This window comes from Marmota monax, unplaced genomic scaffold (assembly GCF_021218885.2).
Source record: "Marmota monax isolate L192 unplaced genomic scaffold, Marmota_monax_Labrador192_F-V1.1 WCK01_AAM20220418_F8-fsc00125, whole genome shotgun sequence".
NCBI lineage: Eukaryota > Metazoa > Chordata > Mammalia > Rodentia > Sciuridae > Marmota > Marmota monax.
The window spans coordinates 4,494,303-4,510,685 of record NW_026695235.1 but is presented as its reverse complement, the minus strand read 5'-3'; the positions used below and the strand labels follow the sequence as shown (position 1 = coordinate 4,510,685).

At 47.1% G+C, this 16,383-nt stretch overlaps 1 protein-coding gene and 1 long non-coding RNA gene across 2 annotated transcripts in view; one reads left to right on the top strand and one right to left on the bottom strand.

The window, feature by feature from the left end:
* Positions 1–671: 671 nt before the first annotated feature.
* Positions 672–2,106, bottom strand: LOC124088988 (uncharacterized). Its single transcript, XR_006850553.2, has 3 exons — positions 1,569–2,106; positions 1,316–1,480; positions 672–798 (listed from the first exon to the last, which is right to left on the bottom strand). It is a non-coding gene; the product is annotated as an uncharacterized LOC124088988 (long non-coding RNA).
* A 419-nt stretch (positions 2,107–2,525) lies between these two features.
* Positions 2,526–16,383, top strand: part of Rcan1 (regulator of calcineurin 1) — an 83,386-nt gene continuing 69,528 nt past the window's right edge. Inside the window, exon 1 of the mRNA XM_046439131.1 lies at positions 2,526–2,783. Coding sequence (XP_046295087.1) covers positions 2,541–2,783 — 243 coding nt within the window. The 5' untranslated portion in view covers positions 2,526–2,540. The remainder of the gene's footprint in view (positions 2,784–16,383) is intronic.

Genomic DNA, 16,383 nt, shown 5'->3' with positions numbered 1-16,383 from the left:
CTCAGTTCTGAGAATCTGCAGTATTAGCACCTGCGTGTGTGTATGTGGGTGGGGGGGTGGCCGTGTGGGTGGGCATGTGCCATCTGAGCTAGGTTATGTGTACACCCATTAATTAAGAACTACAAAAGAAGCTGGCATTATTATTGGATAATAATATATAGATATATTAATATGGGTCTAGTTGGAGAGATAGAAATGTCACACCCTTTGCTGCCTGGGGAGGATGAAAGGAGAGAAATGGAAACCCACTTGGTCTGTATGCCAGCAATGACCTGCTGCATTCCAAAGTCAATTACATATGTGCAGTCTGTGCCACTTGCCTGAGGTAGTAGTTGCTGGCTCTGTCTCCATGCACTGGAGAGCCATCTGTGATGGTTTGCTTGGCTACCTTTGGCTTTCTGCTTTGCTGGGGCTTTCCTTCCCCTCACACGCTTGGCCCACTGTGTGCCCTAAGAGGCTTACAGTAAGCCAGCAAGGAGAAAGTGTACTGTCCTGAGGACAAAAACAACACAGACCCACCCAGCAACCGCTTGGCTGGGCCGAGTTTTTCCAAAACTGGCGCCTCATCCCCTTTGTTACCCTTTCAGAATGTCTGGCTAGAGTTTACAGAGAGTTTTCAACTCTGCAATGTCATCCACCCTAATCCCGTGTGGCATTTATCACATTCCCTTAAAAAAAAAATAACAGCTTTATTGAGAAATAATTCACTTGGCATAAAAATACAATTCAGTGATTTTTCGTATATCCAAGGAGTTGTGCAAACGTCACTACAGTCGATTTTGGAAGATTTTCAACATTCTGAAAAAAAAAAAAAAACGCCATTTGCAGACATTCTCTTTCCCTCCCTCCAGCCCCTGGTGACTGCTAATCTACATTTGTCTTAGTATTTGCTTATCCTGGATTCTGCATATAAATAGAGTAGCATGTGACCTTTTGTGACTGGTTTCTTTCCCTTAGCATGTTTCCAAAGCCCATTCATGTGATGACAAGCATGGGTACTTCACCCCTTTATATGGCTGAATAATATTTCATTGTAGGACTATAGTCCTGGTGGATCTCTTCATCAGCGGAAGAACACTTGGGCTGTTAGGAATAATGATGCTATAACTTCTGTGCACAGGTTTTTGAATGGATATATGGTTTTACTCCTTAGTATATACCTAGAACAGGAAGTACTGGGTCATGTGGTCTCCACATTTAACTTTTTTTGGGATCTGCCAAATTGTTTACCAAAGTGGCTGCATAGTTTTACATTCTCACCAGCAATATACAATGGTTCCAATTTCTCCATATCCTCACATCTCACTCTACTTACCAGTTCTCTCTGCATGAGTCCAACTACTCCTCTTAGACTTAAGTTCCAAGATATCACACTGGCAGATACAGAACTTCAACCATGATGCGTTCTGAGTAAGTCTCTGCTGTTAGTTGGGTGCACTTTTAATTATAACCAGTTGAACTTCCTAACTAGAGGATATACCTACATCAGGAGAAAATACAGATCTAATATTACATCCTCCAAAAGAACCTACCACACAAATACAGCTGCCATTCATTTGAGCACTTACTGGATTCTTCTTACATATGGCCTCATTTTTTTTTTTTTTCCTGAGCAAGTGAACTGATTGTCCAAGTAATCAACAGCATAGCTGAAATTCACACCCAAGTTTTCTTTGAATCACATTGTCCTTTAATGTGAAGGAATTCTCTTGAGCTTCTCCGTTTTCACTTTATAAAAATCACCAAAAGCAAGGATCAATGTTGAGCATAGTACATAAAAGTAATTAAAAATAGAATTCCTTCTAATTATATTAATTTTGGAGACTGATAAAATGACTAACAAATCGAAATATAAAAGTAAGGTTGGTTTCACGGTCTAGCCCCTTATTTGCAACTGCATCTGGTAATACAAGGTTAAGCATGTGTAACTGCTTAAGATTTTCCTGAATTCCCTCAAATGTTGGCCCTTGTGTTTCCAAACACCACCGCACGGCAACCTGAGCGCTGCCAGCTCAGCCATCAGCCTAAGGGCCCAAGGGCCTAAGGGCTAAGACCCTGCCTGGCATCCTCCAGTAAGCACCAATAGCCTCCAGAAAAGAACCAGCTACAGGCCTTTGCCCCTGACAAATATGGTCGCGGTTAGGCTTCAGGCTAGGGGCGGTGAATGAGGATCACCTGATGAGAATCCCGTTCTTTTATTGGTCTTCTCTCCGGGAAGGGCCGGACACGGTAACCCAGCTGGGGCCGGCTTAAAGGGACCGCCGCAGAACCCGCTGGAGCTCCGCCTTCTGGGCTGGGCAGGCGGGGCGCCGCGCGGGCTTTCTGCCCCTCCCGCGCTGGACGGAGGCGGGCGGGGCGGGCGCTTGGAGGCCGCGTCTCCGGGAACCGTGGTGACAGCCGGCGGCCGGCAGCCCCGCGATCCCGAGGGGGTTAACCGGGAGCCAGCGGCCGCGGCGCGGAGGAGAGAGCGCTAGGCTCCGGCGCGCGAGCCCGGCGCAGCCGGCGGGGGCGCACAGGGGCGCGCGGGCGCGAGCGCGGGGATGGAGGACGGCGTGGCCGGGCCCCGGCTTGGGGCGGCAGCGGAGGCGGCCGAGGCGCGGGCGCGGCCCGGGGTGACGCTGCGGCCCTTCGCGCCCTTCTCCGGGGCGGCCGAGGCCGACGAGGGCGGCGGCGACTGGAGCTTCATCGACTGCGAGATGGAGGAGGTGGACCTGCAGGACCTGCCCAGCGCCACTATCGCCTGCCACCTAGACCCGCGCGTGTTCGTGGACGGCCTGTGCCGGGTGAGGGCTGGGCCGGGCGGGCCGTCGGGGCGGAGGGCGGACACTTGTTGCCCCTAGGAAGCGGGTCGCAGCGCCGAGGTACGCCGCGGATGGCAACCCCGGGACGCCCGGACGCGGGCCCTTGCCCCCGGGGTGGCGCTCCGCGGGTCCCCAGTCCCCGAGCGCCTGCCGGCCGCGCGCAGCTCTGGAAGCGGGTCTTCAGCGGCTCCGCTCCGCTCGGCCGGGGCTTGCCATTGCTTCCCAGCGACGCCTCTGCGCCCGGTGGGTTTTCGGGTGGGGACGAATTAGGACCCGAGCGGCCGCCCAGCTCCTGTCGCCCCCCTGGGGCGTTAGCCACAGCCCTGCATTTACTCGACAGGGGAGGGGGGTCACCTCATTCATAGGGAGGAGGAAACAGACGTTGAGCGGCGACGTGACTCACTGTTCATAAATACGACGACGTCTCTGCATTCTCAATCTGCACTATTGGAAGAAAAGCCAGTGTTTGGGTGAGGATCCGTGGTTGCTCATTATCCTGCGGTTCGTTGGCCAGTTTTGGTCGAATGGTGTTAGGGGGAAGGGGACCATTTTCAAAACCTTTCGGATATTTAGCCAGGAAGCTAGCTCCCTTGAAGGAGTGACATGCCACCACCAGGGACACTCAGTACCTTGGGAATTGATCCCCCTCCCCCAAATCCGCACATTTTTAGACACTTTGGAGGGTGAGAGAGCAAGTATGAGTAATCAATGATGGCGGTGGGGAGGAGGAATTTATTCCAATCTTCAGTTATTGTGGAGGAATAAAATTTGGACAGTGTAGGCGTTGCAGAATGAAACCTGCCTTTGATAGCTGCCCCGTTAAGAGAGCAGCTGTCAAAAAAGCAATGCTTTCAGGCTTGGCTCTGGGTCCACAGGCACTGTCAATGAACTGTAGTTGAAGCTGCTGCCAAGAGGAACACTAGTGTGGAAAGGGAACGGTGTGCCTTGGTCTCATTTATTTATAACTTATTTGCCCATTTACTTTCAGAAAGGTTTTTATAATGGCCACATCAACTTCTGGGCATGCTTTCTAGAGCAATAACTGTCACCAACACAGGGTCTTCCTCATCTTACTCCCAAACCTGTTCTTCTCAGGCAGCAGTGGCTAATGCTTGGCTTCTCCTCCCAGCCACTGGGGAACCCATGTCAGGAGAATTGCAAGTTCAAAGCCAGCCTCAGCAACTTAGAGAGACCCTGTCTCCAAATTATATTTTTATTATTTATTTATTTATTTACTTATTGAATAAAATAAAATAAAATAAAAAATAAAGGACTGGGGATTTAGTTCAGTGGTAAAGTGCCCTGGATTCAATCCCCAGTACCAAATAATAGATAGATAAATAAAACAAAAAATAAAGCTGCTTCTTCTCTGGGTAGGATAAGCACCTTTCTTAGGGGGTCCTAGGCTATTCCCTGGAGTAAGATCAAGTCATGTAAAACTGCATTGGGTGTCCAGTGCAGTTGCTGGATGAATTTCTGGGTGTCAGGTGAGTTGCTGGGTGTCCAGCAATTCATAGTTTTCATTTTCTTCCCAGTGTCAGGAACAGGCCCCAGACTGCTTCATTTAAAGATTGGCCCACTTTGCCAACTCTTCATTTTAATCTTTATTGGGATTCTGCTGTAGGCCAGGAACTGTTCTAGGAGCCGAGGCTACATCACTGACTACATTAGCATTTTCGTTTTGAGAACTGACATCTTTGTTGGAGGAAGCAGATAATAAACAAATGTCAAATATATCAGAAGATGACGGTGCCATAGGGAAAAACAGACTTGGGGCTGGACGTTTGGGAGGGATGGAGGTGGTGGCTTTCCATCAGCTGATTGGGGAAGGCCTCACCCATGGGCAGTGCTTTGAGTGGACACACTGGGCTAGCTTGTGTCCCATTTGTGCATTCTCTGTGTTGACTGGTGCCCTGTTCCAGGCATGGTTTTGGCCTGAGGACAGTGGTGAACTTGCCAGGCTCCCCGCTTTTATGAGCTTGGGCTCTAGTGACTGGGGAAGAGGTGGACCCTAAAAAAGCAAGTAAACAAGGCACTTGTAGATACAGTTAGTTGTCTCTTGGTATACATGGCGATTTTTGGTTCTAGGAAACCCCTTAGTACTAAAAGTCCATGTTATGTGCTTAAGTCATGGCATTTGCTATAACCTAAGTACATCTTATACTTTAAATTATCTCTAGTTACTTTTTTTCTTTTTCTTTCATTTTTTTGTGGGGGGTACCAGGGATTGAACTGAGGGGCACTCGACCACTGAGCCACATCCCTAGCCCTATATTATTTAGAGACAGGGTCTCACTGAGTTGTTTAGCGCCTCACTTTTGCTGAGGGTGACTTCAGACTCACAATCCTCTTGCCTCGGCCTCCTGAGCCACTGGGATTACAGGTGTGCACCATCATGCCTAGCATCTCTAGTTACTTTTTTTAAAAAAAATATTTTTTGATGTTGATGGACCTTTATTTTATTCATTTATTTATATTCAATGCTGAGAATTGAACCCGGTGCCTCACATATGCTAGGCAAGTACTCTGTCACTGAACCACAATCCCAGCCCCTCTAGTTACTTTTAATACCTAACACAACTTGATCTGTAAATAGTTGGTATGCATACTTTTTTCAGGAGTAATGATAAGGAAGAAAGTCTTTACCTATTCAGTGCTGATAAATTAATTTTGATTCATGACTGGTAGACTCTGCAGATGTGGTGCCTGAGCGGATGAAGGGCTGATGGTAGTGACAGACACAGCGGCAAACATGGCTGTTAATGAAAGTGGGCTAGAGAGTGACAGGGTGGGGGGCTGGGTCCTAGTGGTCAGGTCCTAGCAGACAAGAGGTCTTACTGAAGAACTGGTTTGCTGGGGTGACCCTGAGGGAATCCCTAAGAGATGTCAGGAAGCAGTGTGGCTGGAACCTAGGGGAGGAGCTACCTGGCAGGAGCCCTAGACTTAAAAGTTGCCCATTTGAGGTGTTGAGGCCCAGTCGGGAAGGGAAGCACCCATGTCTCCAACCTCAGTAGCCCTGAGTGAGCAGCCAGGAGACCAGAGAGCCCAAGCTGTAGAGTCCATAGATAGAGTCAGCCTTCCAGAGCCCAGAGAAGGGCAGAGAGTGGCTCTGGGGACCGTGTGGGTAGAAGGACACACAGAAGCCTCAGTCTGGAGCCTCTTTAGATTGAGTGGCCCAAGAAGGCCTCTGTGCAGCTCGAACTGGGTTGATAGGGTGATTTTTGTGTGGCTGGCTCCAGGCAGAGGGAATAGCAAATGCTGGAGTTCAGTGCAGGGATGAACTACGGGTAAGGCGAGAAGGAGTCCCAGGTGTGTTGAATTGGAGGTGGGGAGGTGGTGGCTGAGGTCAGGGGGCAGCCAGGGAAGGTTCCTTGGAGGGCGATGGGGTTATGGTACAGTTCAGATGTCATCTTAACTGCAAGGCCAGGTGGGGAAGAAAGATGAGTGGGCAGGAGAGAAGTGGAGAGGCAGGCTGGGGGCTGCTGCCATGGCTGGGGAGCTTGGAGGGTGATTGCTGTAGGTTCCGTGTAGGTAATGGGAAGTGGAGAGAGCCTCCATTCAGGCCCCCTTCTTCTTCTGAAGCTTGTGAGGAGCTTCCTGCCCTGGTTGCCCCTTTGCAAAGTCCTGTAAAATTTACAACAGTAGGGGAAGACAAGAACCCACTGGGCTAAGGGGTCTCAGTCCCCCAGAGGCAAATAGCTTTGGGCAGTAAGGCAATCCAGGAGCCAGAGCCACATCTTGGGATGTCATTGGTAAGCCTTCTAGAGAGTGGGTCCTTTCTCGTTTAGCTAAAACCAGCCCTCTGGGAAGATGTGGCTTCTGAACTTCAACCTGAAGCTTCCTTCAGAGTAGCGTGTCACCGTTGGGTGGTATAAGGGACATGTGGGTGTGCTTTAGAGTAGTAGTGTTCACCTTGGGTAGACAGATGATGAACTGCAAATGCCTGTGGGCTGGCATCCCCTGTCCACAGCCAGTCTGCTGGGGGCAACTGTGGAGAGAAATAGCCTGCAGAAAAAGACTCTCTCAAGCTTGTTTGCGTATAGCTTCCTATGATTCTGTAATCTGAGTCTCAAAAGCAAACAGAAATTGCCCTGACCTACTGATTCCTTTGAGAGTTTACAGAAGCTGTTCTGTAATTATTAATGTCTGGTCTGAATAGTGAGATCATCTTTATTAGCTGGATCATCATCAATAATGTAAATAATTTATAATGACTCAGTTTTTACCTAACAATAATTGGAACTATATTATTAGATTAATATCATTGTAAATTAATGAAAACTTTTATAAATGTAAGATTATTTTCTTTGTCTGTAACTACTACTTTTGTGAACCATTGTTCTGCTTCAGAAAGAAAAGCAGTGCTTTGAACCAGTAACTGCATATGCATATGCTTTGCACTGTGGGCAGTGGCTAGTTATTGGTTCTCTAGGGTAAGAGTTTACTCCACCATCATCAAGGTGACCAGGAATTTCAGAGTTCTCAAATAGTATTCTATTAGAAGCAGTGAGTAGAGTTCCACATAGCAGTGGAAACACATACCATTTTTTGGTTGTCTGAAACATGAATATTTATTTGACTGATAGAGTGTTGCTTGAAGGCTAAGTTAGAAAAATCACAAAAATCTATTCTAGTGAATATACTTTTACATACTTTAAAAAAATGCTTACCAAAGATTTGTGGTAGCTACTTCCCTTGATTCTTCTAATAAAATAATGTTCTGATTGGTAAAGAGGGAGTTTCAATGATATCCTTGAATTCTTCCATCAGGAGGCCTGCGCAGGTTGGTTCTATCACTCTAAGTGTACCTTAGAGTCTCCAGGACCTTGTGACATTCCCATTCCCTTGGCAGGCTCTGGGTGATTTTGTCGGTCACAGTCGAGGAAGGGTCACTACCCCAGCTAGAAGGGTCTGGCCTGACCCTAGGCATGACTGTATCTTGAAGGTAACCGAATACTTGATGACCAGGTTCCTCCTCTAGCCAGATGACAGCCCGTCTGTACCTTGATTTCTTTGAGTCTCTGATGGGAGCCCGGCTCTTGGACTGGAGGATGCCTTCTCCTGGAGTGCTGTTTGACCTTGAAGCCTGAAAGCAGGATTACTGGTGGTCAGCAGGAGGGCTTAAGCCCATTTTACCCAGGGATGGGCTACCTCCCTTAAGCCTTTATATGCTGCACCCTAGCGCAAATCACAGACTCCGCCTCCCAAAGCTGACTTTGGTAATAAGACATCCTTTAGTGGCACTCTGCTGACTGAGGTGTTTTGAGGATGGAAGGTGGCACAGCTGTGGGCACAGCCTCTGCCTGAGGTTGTCTTTCTGCCCATTCCTGTCAGTCAGTGAGCGCAGCACATGGTAAAATGTGACATCCTAGCAGGAGAGTGACAGTGGGAAATCAGGCAGTTTTAGGCATTTTCACTTTTTGTCCTAGTAGGAGGGTGAGACGTGTGGTTTCTCAGACTTAAATTATGGATAAAGTCTTTCCTTAAGTGATCTGATATCCAATATGGTCTGGTTCAGTTTATTTGGTTGTGTTTTTAAAAGTTCACACATTACATAGATGCAAGGTATGTTTTAGAACTTACCCACGATTTCCCTAATTTTAGAATTTCTGACTCTTAATAAATCAGTGCCTGCTACACCCACAGGTATTTTCTTAATTCCTCCCCTCCACCTCTCCACTAACAAGAGTGTGGTCCACACCCTCCCTTGCTCAGAGCCTTTTTACTTCAGTAGCAATGGCTTTAAATGTTACAGTCTGCAACTACAGACTGACTTTTCAAGGCTTGGGACAATTACATAAGGGAAGGAAAAATAGGCTTTGTGATAGAGTAGAATAGAGAGAGCCGGCTGCTGGTTCCTGTGCTTATAGTTCAGGCTCTTGCCTTTGTCTCTTTGTTATTCTTTCCTTTTAAAAAACGCCATCAGATGACACAATCACCGTTTCCCCTCATGCCACCGAGGGCCTGGTGGTGTGCAGGTCTGTGAGTGCGTGAAGCGTGGGTAGCCTGGTGGTGGTGGGCACGCACTGTGCACAGTCATGAGGGTTCGCCTCAAGGGCTGTGGGAGCCGGCCAGTCACTTGAAATGCAGTTCAGTTGTGAGAGAGCGTCCCCTTTGTAGATACTGACCTCCCTCAGGACTGCGAGTGCATCAGTCTCCCAATTTTGATGGTGGGAAAGGGGGCTTTGTGTTGTCTACAGCTCACTCATCATAGAAATCCTGGGTGAAGGTCACCCATGAGGAGACCTGCAGTGTCCTGGTTGACAGCAGGGGTCTTCTTGCCACTTAGGCAGGGTGACTCTGGGAATTGTTACCCTGACCTGGGCCTTAGTTTCTCTGCCTATGAAACGGGGATGCTAGTGGTACTCACGTCTTTTGCTGGGTGTAAAATGCTTGTCATGGAGACTGGGACATTGGGCCCTTGCACATTGGGTCATTGTATCTGTTGTCTACTGCCATGTCACTAACCAACCCAGCACTGAGTGGCTTACACCAATAAATGAGTGTTACCTCTCAGCGTTTGTGGTCAGGGACCTGGGGATGGCTAAGCTTGAGCTACTGCCTTAGGCTCTCACCAGGCTGCACTAAAGCCTCAGTGCCGGTGTCTCCCTGAGGCCGGCAGCATGGTGTTCCTTGGAGACTCTTGGCTGGAGGTCCCCTCAGTTCCTTGCCCCTTGGGCCTCTCCAGGGCAGCTCATGGCATGGCAGCGGGTTCCCTCAGAGCGAGTGGGAGAGGGCATGCTGGATGGAGTGGGACCCGTTGCAGGTCATTTGAAGCGAGAATGACATGGGCATGAACACCAGGAGGTGGCTCACAGGGCCAGCCCCCCCACCTCCCCACTGCAGTGAGATGCTGGTCCATTCATTTTTTTCTTTATAAACTTTCCGATGTGTGTGGAGCAGTTAATGTCGTTCAGAAATGAGACTGAGAGCTTGGGGATGTAACTCAGTATAGGGCACTTGCCCAGGACGCATGAGACCCCGGTTCAACCCCAGCAGGGGGGAAAAATTTATTAAGGTTTCTTCTAATCTGATTTTTTCTTTTTAGATTCAACAGTGTAAAAGAATACACTTCTAGCCTCCACAACTTAATATACAATACCTGATTGGTGGGGTGATAGCTAGATTTTTAAGTTCCTGATTCACCAAAAGCTGTTATCTACCTTATTTCTTTTTTTTTTTTTTAATATTTATTTATTTTAGTTCTCGGCGGACACAACATCTTTGTTTGTATGTGGTGCTGAGGATCGAACCCGGGCCTCACACATGCCAGGCGAGCGCGCTACTGCTTGAGCCACATCCCCAGCCCCTACCTTATTTCTGAACCCTTGGTTTAGATAAGCTGGAAGGTCCAGTACTTTTCCTCTTGTTGCTAATTTTGGTGGATGCCGTATGAAATTCCCACGAGCAATCGTAATTAGCACCGTAGAGAGAGGTATTTGAGGTTGGCCTGAATTTAGAATTAGAAGACAAAAATGTTATTTAATTCAGAGAGCTAATTTTGGATTTTTCCTCCCGAATATAACAATAGATTGTCTTATTTTATTACCGTATTAGTTGGCTTGGGCTGCCATCACAAAACACCAAAGATTAGGGGGCTTAAACAATGACATTCACTTTCTCCTAGTTCTGAAGGTCAGAAGCCTGAGGTCAGGGTGCCAGCACGGCTGGGTTCTGGGTCTGCTCTTTCCCTTCTCACTGTGTCCTCACATAGTCTTTCCTCTGTGTGCGCCGAGACAGAAAACCCTGTTGCCTCTTCTTGTAAGGACACTAATCCTGTTGGAGCTTTAACACATGAATTTGGAGTTGAGATACAAATGTTGTCTATAATAATTGTCCTTGTATTTTTTATGTTAATCTTTGTGGGTTTTTTTTTTAAGACAATAAAGGTTTCCATTCATTAGTATGAAGTGCTTTATTTTGTACCATCAGTATGTAAGTATACATGTGGCCAGGCATCGGCCAAGAGACCCGTTCCAGGTCACACGGCTGGGAGGTATGGGTCCTGTGGCTCACACCTAGCTTTAGCTAACTCTGGAGCTGTGCCCCTTGTTGTCTCAGTGAGACGGTAATGCACATGGGTTTTCGTATGCCTCTTATGGGTTTTTCGTTTGCATCTTCTTTAAGTCTTAGGACAGCTCTATGAAGAATGTATTTTTATCCACAGGAAACAGGTTCATGCAGTTACACCTCCATTATTCCTTTGGCCCTGTGTTTTTACTTAGTGGCTATCTCGAGTGCTCATTGTGCACCAGGCACAGTGGCAGCCTTGAACATGTTGTGTTCAAGCAGAAGCAAAGCTGGGCTGCTAGAGCCGGGCAAAGCTGCGTCCCCACTCATTCTGATCATTCACTCAACAAATACGCCTTAAGTACCAGCAGTATGCTGGCTGATGACCCAGCTGCAGGACCCCAGGCAAACCAGCTGACCCCCGAGGCCCCAGCCTCCTGTGTTGCCCCGCAGACTAGGAGGTCAGCATGAGGAGGGCACGGCTGCAGACAGACACGTTTCTCCCTTCCTGGAATTCACAGGCTAGCAGGAAGACCAAACTTAATTCTGTTGATATCATGCATGTCATGTAAATCTAACTAAAAGCTTTATAGATCACTGTTGCCCTTGGGCACCTTATTTGGCCTCCCCAGGCCTCCGGTGTTTCATCTGTCAGTCAAGCAGCTGAATTAGATAATCCCTGAGGTCCTTTCTGGCTCCTCAGACTGAATGGCTCAGCTCTCTTCTACCCTGGGACACTGTCCGTGGGCCCCAGGGGCCACACCCGCTCTGCTTCAGTCAGGCCTTTCCAAGTAGGAATTTGCTCAAAAAGAGAGTTCATTCATTGTGGTTCTAGTTCTTTTCCTTTCAGCGTCTCCATTCTCCCACCCACACCCCTGCTGTGCTTGCCTCGAACTCGCAGTCCTCCTGCCTCAGCCTCCTGAGCACTGTCTGCTGGTTTGTGGCTAAAGAGAAAGTACATTTCAGTCATTCCAGCTTCGTGTGTTTAGATCTTGGGGATTCGTGTAAGACTGATCCATAATGCCCCCGTGTCAGAGGGTTCAAATGAGCCAGCAGCAATTCTGTTGAGTTACCATTTGAAGGTTTGCCAGAGATGACTTTCAGTGCCAGAACATTGAAGTGAAATGCTTTTAAAAACATTTAAAAATCTGACAATTACTGGAGACTTTTCCAAATGTCACGGTAGCTTTACCTTATTAATAGAATGATAATATGTCAGGGTTTGGCTATCTTGGTTTCTGCCTGTTGTCCTGGAATGAATTTATTTATTTATCTATTTATTTACTTATTGAGATGGGGTTTTGCTATGTTACCCAGGCTGTCTTTGAACTCCCGGGCTCAAGTGATCCTCTTGCCTTGTCCTCCTAAGTAGCTGAGACTGTGAGTTTGTGCCACTGTGCTTAGCGGGGAAATTCTTGGTAGCACCTATTTCTACTCTTACGTGTAGAAATTATATAATTAGCAGTTATATAATTAATTATAAATACTGTACTTAACATTTACTAATTGTGCTAAATATCTTTTGTACATTGTCTCATTTAATACTTCATACAACTTCCTTTTGGGGGAAGTGGGTTACTGGGGATTGAACCCAGAGGTGCTTTATCACTGAGCTACATCCCCAGCCCTTTTTAAATTTTTTATTTAGAGGCCCTCACTGAGTTGCTTAGGGCCTCGACAAGTTACTTAGGCTGGCCTTGAACTTGGCATTCGTCCTGCCTCAGCCTCCTGAGTTGCTGGGATCACAGGTAGGCACCCCACACTCAGTAATCCTTCCTAAAATTTCTAAAATTGATGCTATTATTTACTTTTTTTTAAATATATAGGTAAAGGAGACTACTTCTCCCTTTACAAAGTAATAAGCATCATAGAGTTCCATGGTTCCTAGTCTCCTGACTCTGGGGTTCTGAGTCCCATGGCAGGAAGGGCCTTCTATTTCTCCCATGAGTGGCTCAGGCTCAGAGGGGCAATGACATGGCCTCAGGAGTGCTCAGTGGAATGGGCAGAACCAGAACTGAAGCTGGGTCTCCTTTCCACTGGTTTTAAACAGCTCACTTAATTCTGTGTCAAACAATGTCTTCCCTTTCCCACCCAACACAAAGGAACTTGGAGCCCACAAATTACAGACAATGTCTAGAGTCCAAGCCAGCCAGAAATTGGATAACTGGCAACACGTGGGAAAGGCCTGTCCCCAGGACACAACTAGGGGGCTGTCAAAGGGCAGGGTGTCCCTGCACATGGAGGGAACATTATCGCTTTGTACTGATGGTGTTCAAAAGACCAGTGGTCACCAGCAGGGGGAAGCAACTTCCTGTGTGTTCTGCCCTGGGTCCTGCTGTTGGCTTAGACTATTTCAGGCATCAGAGACAGAAAGTGTTTTCAGAAGGAAAGGAGAAGTCATTTCTTATGGCACAAAGAAGTAAGTTGTCATTTAAACTTAAAAAAGGAGAGCTCCCATCTCCCATTTAGAAAACCACACAAGCGAGAAGCCATTTCCTGATGGTGGCTTTTCCCTACTGCGGGTGAAGATGTCTCTCTGGGGGGAATCTGAAGTCAGGGAGCTGTGTTCACCTAAAGGGGAGATGTTTTAAAGGAATGATTCCCACCCACCAGCTCATGTACTCTGATTTGGTGCAGCTTGTTTGAAACACCACTCAAAATGATCAGCCTGAGCAAATGCAGAGAGGGTCGCCGGTGCAGCTCAGTGGTACAGCACTTGCCTGGCATGCGCCAGGCACTGGGTTCCCTCCCAGCACCATGCAAAAAGAGAAAGAAAAAGGGGAAAAAATGCAAAGAAAGAACTGACTCCTGAAAACGCACGATTTCAGAGATACTGGGGATTTGTGAGCAGACTTCCAGTATTAGGTTCCAATTAAATTACTTTGAAAGGAGAAGCTCTTGCTGGGAGGTAGATCACCAGACGGATGTGGTGGGAGTTGCTCTCTTGAATGGGATGATTCCAGAATGACCCCTGCTCAGGCCATGTAGTGATGGGAGCCTGGACTGGAGCTGAGAGTCCAGGGAATTGGATCGATCTCAACTCCACTTTTGCATCCTCGCCCGAGGATCTCAGGTGGTCTGGCTCGACTACCTGTAAAACTGCTTTGCAGGCCTGGAAAACAGGCCACCCATCAGAAAGATTCACTGGGCTGCCATACACCAATGGGCCTGCAGATACTCGCACAGGTTGGAAAGTGACTCAGGACTCATTCAGTATCTCTAGAAAGCTGAATCCAAGATGGAGCTTTTCCAACCGAGGTGAGGTTGGCTGGGGATAACAGGCTGTGTGTTGAGTCGACGACTTCCTGCAGTTATACAGAGGAGTGCAGGGCACATTGTGTCCTGTGTTCAAGGCTTGACATGGAGGAGCCACCTAGAGGGCTGTGCTTGGGACTTCGAGCAGCTTCACCTTCATAAAGTTGAAATGCTTGGAACTTTGTGTTTCAGATTTGGAGGTTTTTGGATTTGGGGATATTTGCATAGTCTTTTGGACTTTGGATTTTTGGATCAGGGATGCTTGACCCACAGTGTACAGAGAGGTCTAGATGGTGCCTCTGCCACTAGGATGCTGTGGCAGTGTTCATGATGGCATCTGAAGACAGAAGATGCTCAGAAAATAGTCTTTAATGTCAGTGAGTATATGGTTCAGGGTCTTATATTAGGTCCCCACTTAATTCTTGTTTGCTTGTTCAGTTGTTACATCCTTCATTCTCTCTCTGTGAGCACAGGGGTTGCATGGCAGGGCCACCCACTTGCAGCTTTTCATGCCGCTAGTTTTAGTCTTACTAGATTTCAGGCTCTGCTAAGAGTGGAGGCGTGGGTGAGGTGTGTGCACACACACCCTGCATGCCCACCTTCCTAATGGACCACTACCGCCCTCAGTTCAGAGTTGTCCCCGTTAGGAGGCTATGCCATTATGGAAATTAGGAGGCTGTGCCCAAGAGCCCAGTCAGCCTGGATTCAGATCCCAGCTCCGCCAGCCACTGGCTCTTTCTTCTTGGGCAAGTAACTTCTCTGCTGTTTGTGGAGCACTGAAAGTGAAATAACCATAAAAATGAAAATATTGTTACTGTTAGTATGCTAACCAGGAAGACTTATTTTCCCAGGAGTAACTTAATCACCTTTAGAAGTTGCATCAATTATTTCAGACCAAGTGTTTGAGGCTTTAAATCATTACAGTGGTGTGTGTGTGTGTGTGTGTGTGTGTGTGAAATAAACAAACTTAGGTGTTTTCAAATATTGAGAATACTATAGTAAAATATACAATACCATCAGATTAGCATGACTCATTATCACTTGTAAATGCTTAGAATAAACTGTAATTTCACCATAATATATTGGGACCTTATTAAAAGATTGCTTAATGTGAAATGAGCTTTCCTACAGAGTTGAAAATATTTGAAGAACTTAAATACTTTAAAAAAATCAATATCAAATTAATTGAATTTTCAGAAACTATAAAGTAAAAATCATTATTGTAGGTGAGAGGAAATCCTAGACTTCCTAGCCCAATTTAACAAAATCCTATAATTGAAAAATAAACGTCCATGTGCGGTGGTGAGGGTCTCCCTCTCTCCTTCCCTCCCCTTTTTCTCGTTGTGCTTTGAATGTCCTCTAGGGCACAGACAGGCCTTTTCAGAAGTACATTATCATCTGCGACATCTGCACCTCCTGCACCAGCCAGCCGCTAGCACCTGATGACAGGTGTCTGGGTCCTGTCCATATCGGGTCCTAAGCGGGCCAGATCACCTTGCTGTCCTTCTTACCTCTGAGTGCTGTCCTGGTTTCCATCAGACTGTGCCAGGGAAGATGACTTCCCATGGCAAAAGGCAGGCTGTCTGCTGGCGGCCCAGCGCCCCACTGTGCTTTTAATTAAACCAACTAGTCTTCAAAACGAGATTCTTACCCCTGCAGTGGCATGTCACCCAACAGTCAGTCTGTCCCCAGTCAGTACTGCTAGATAATGGTGTCATAGAGAGGTGTGGGGTTGGGGTAAGGGGCTGAAGATTGAAAGGAGGGGCTTTGGCATAGTGTGATCCTGGAGCCAGTTCAGAATGACCCACATCTTGTCCACCCTCGTTGCCGGCTGCACAGCCATTCCAGGCTGACTTCAGCAAGCAGTTAGCACCAGTCGAATTAGGTCTGCCTGTGTTGCCATAAGGCTCTTGAGGGACACCGGGTAGTGACTAGTGCCAACTCATAAGTACGATTTGCTGAGCACCAACTATAAGTTATTATACTTGCTTACATTGCTCTGTGATTTTAAAAAATAGTTCACTATAAAAGCAATGGTTGGCCACAAGAAATAAGAAGACAAGCATTTCCTGAAGTCCTCCATTGTCTTCTTTCAGCCTGTTCCTCAGAGGTCACCTCTGTGGAGTTTTACATAGAAACATGTATGGTGTATATAGAGATAAACACATTTGAATAAGTGCCAAGTGTATGTGTTTACAGTATTACATAGTACTGTGTTGAATATTATTATTTTGCTACCTGCCTTTTTACCATATTGTGGTTGTCTTTCCAATGAGCTCTGCATTTCCTTTGACTGATGGATGTTTCGTTATAAGAA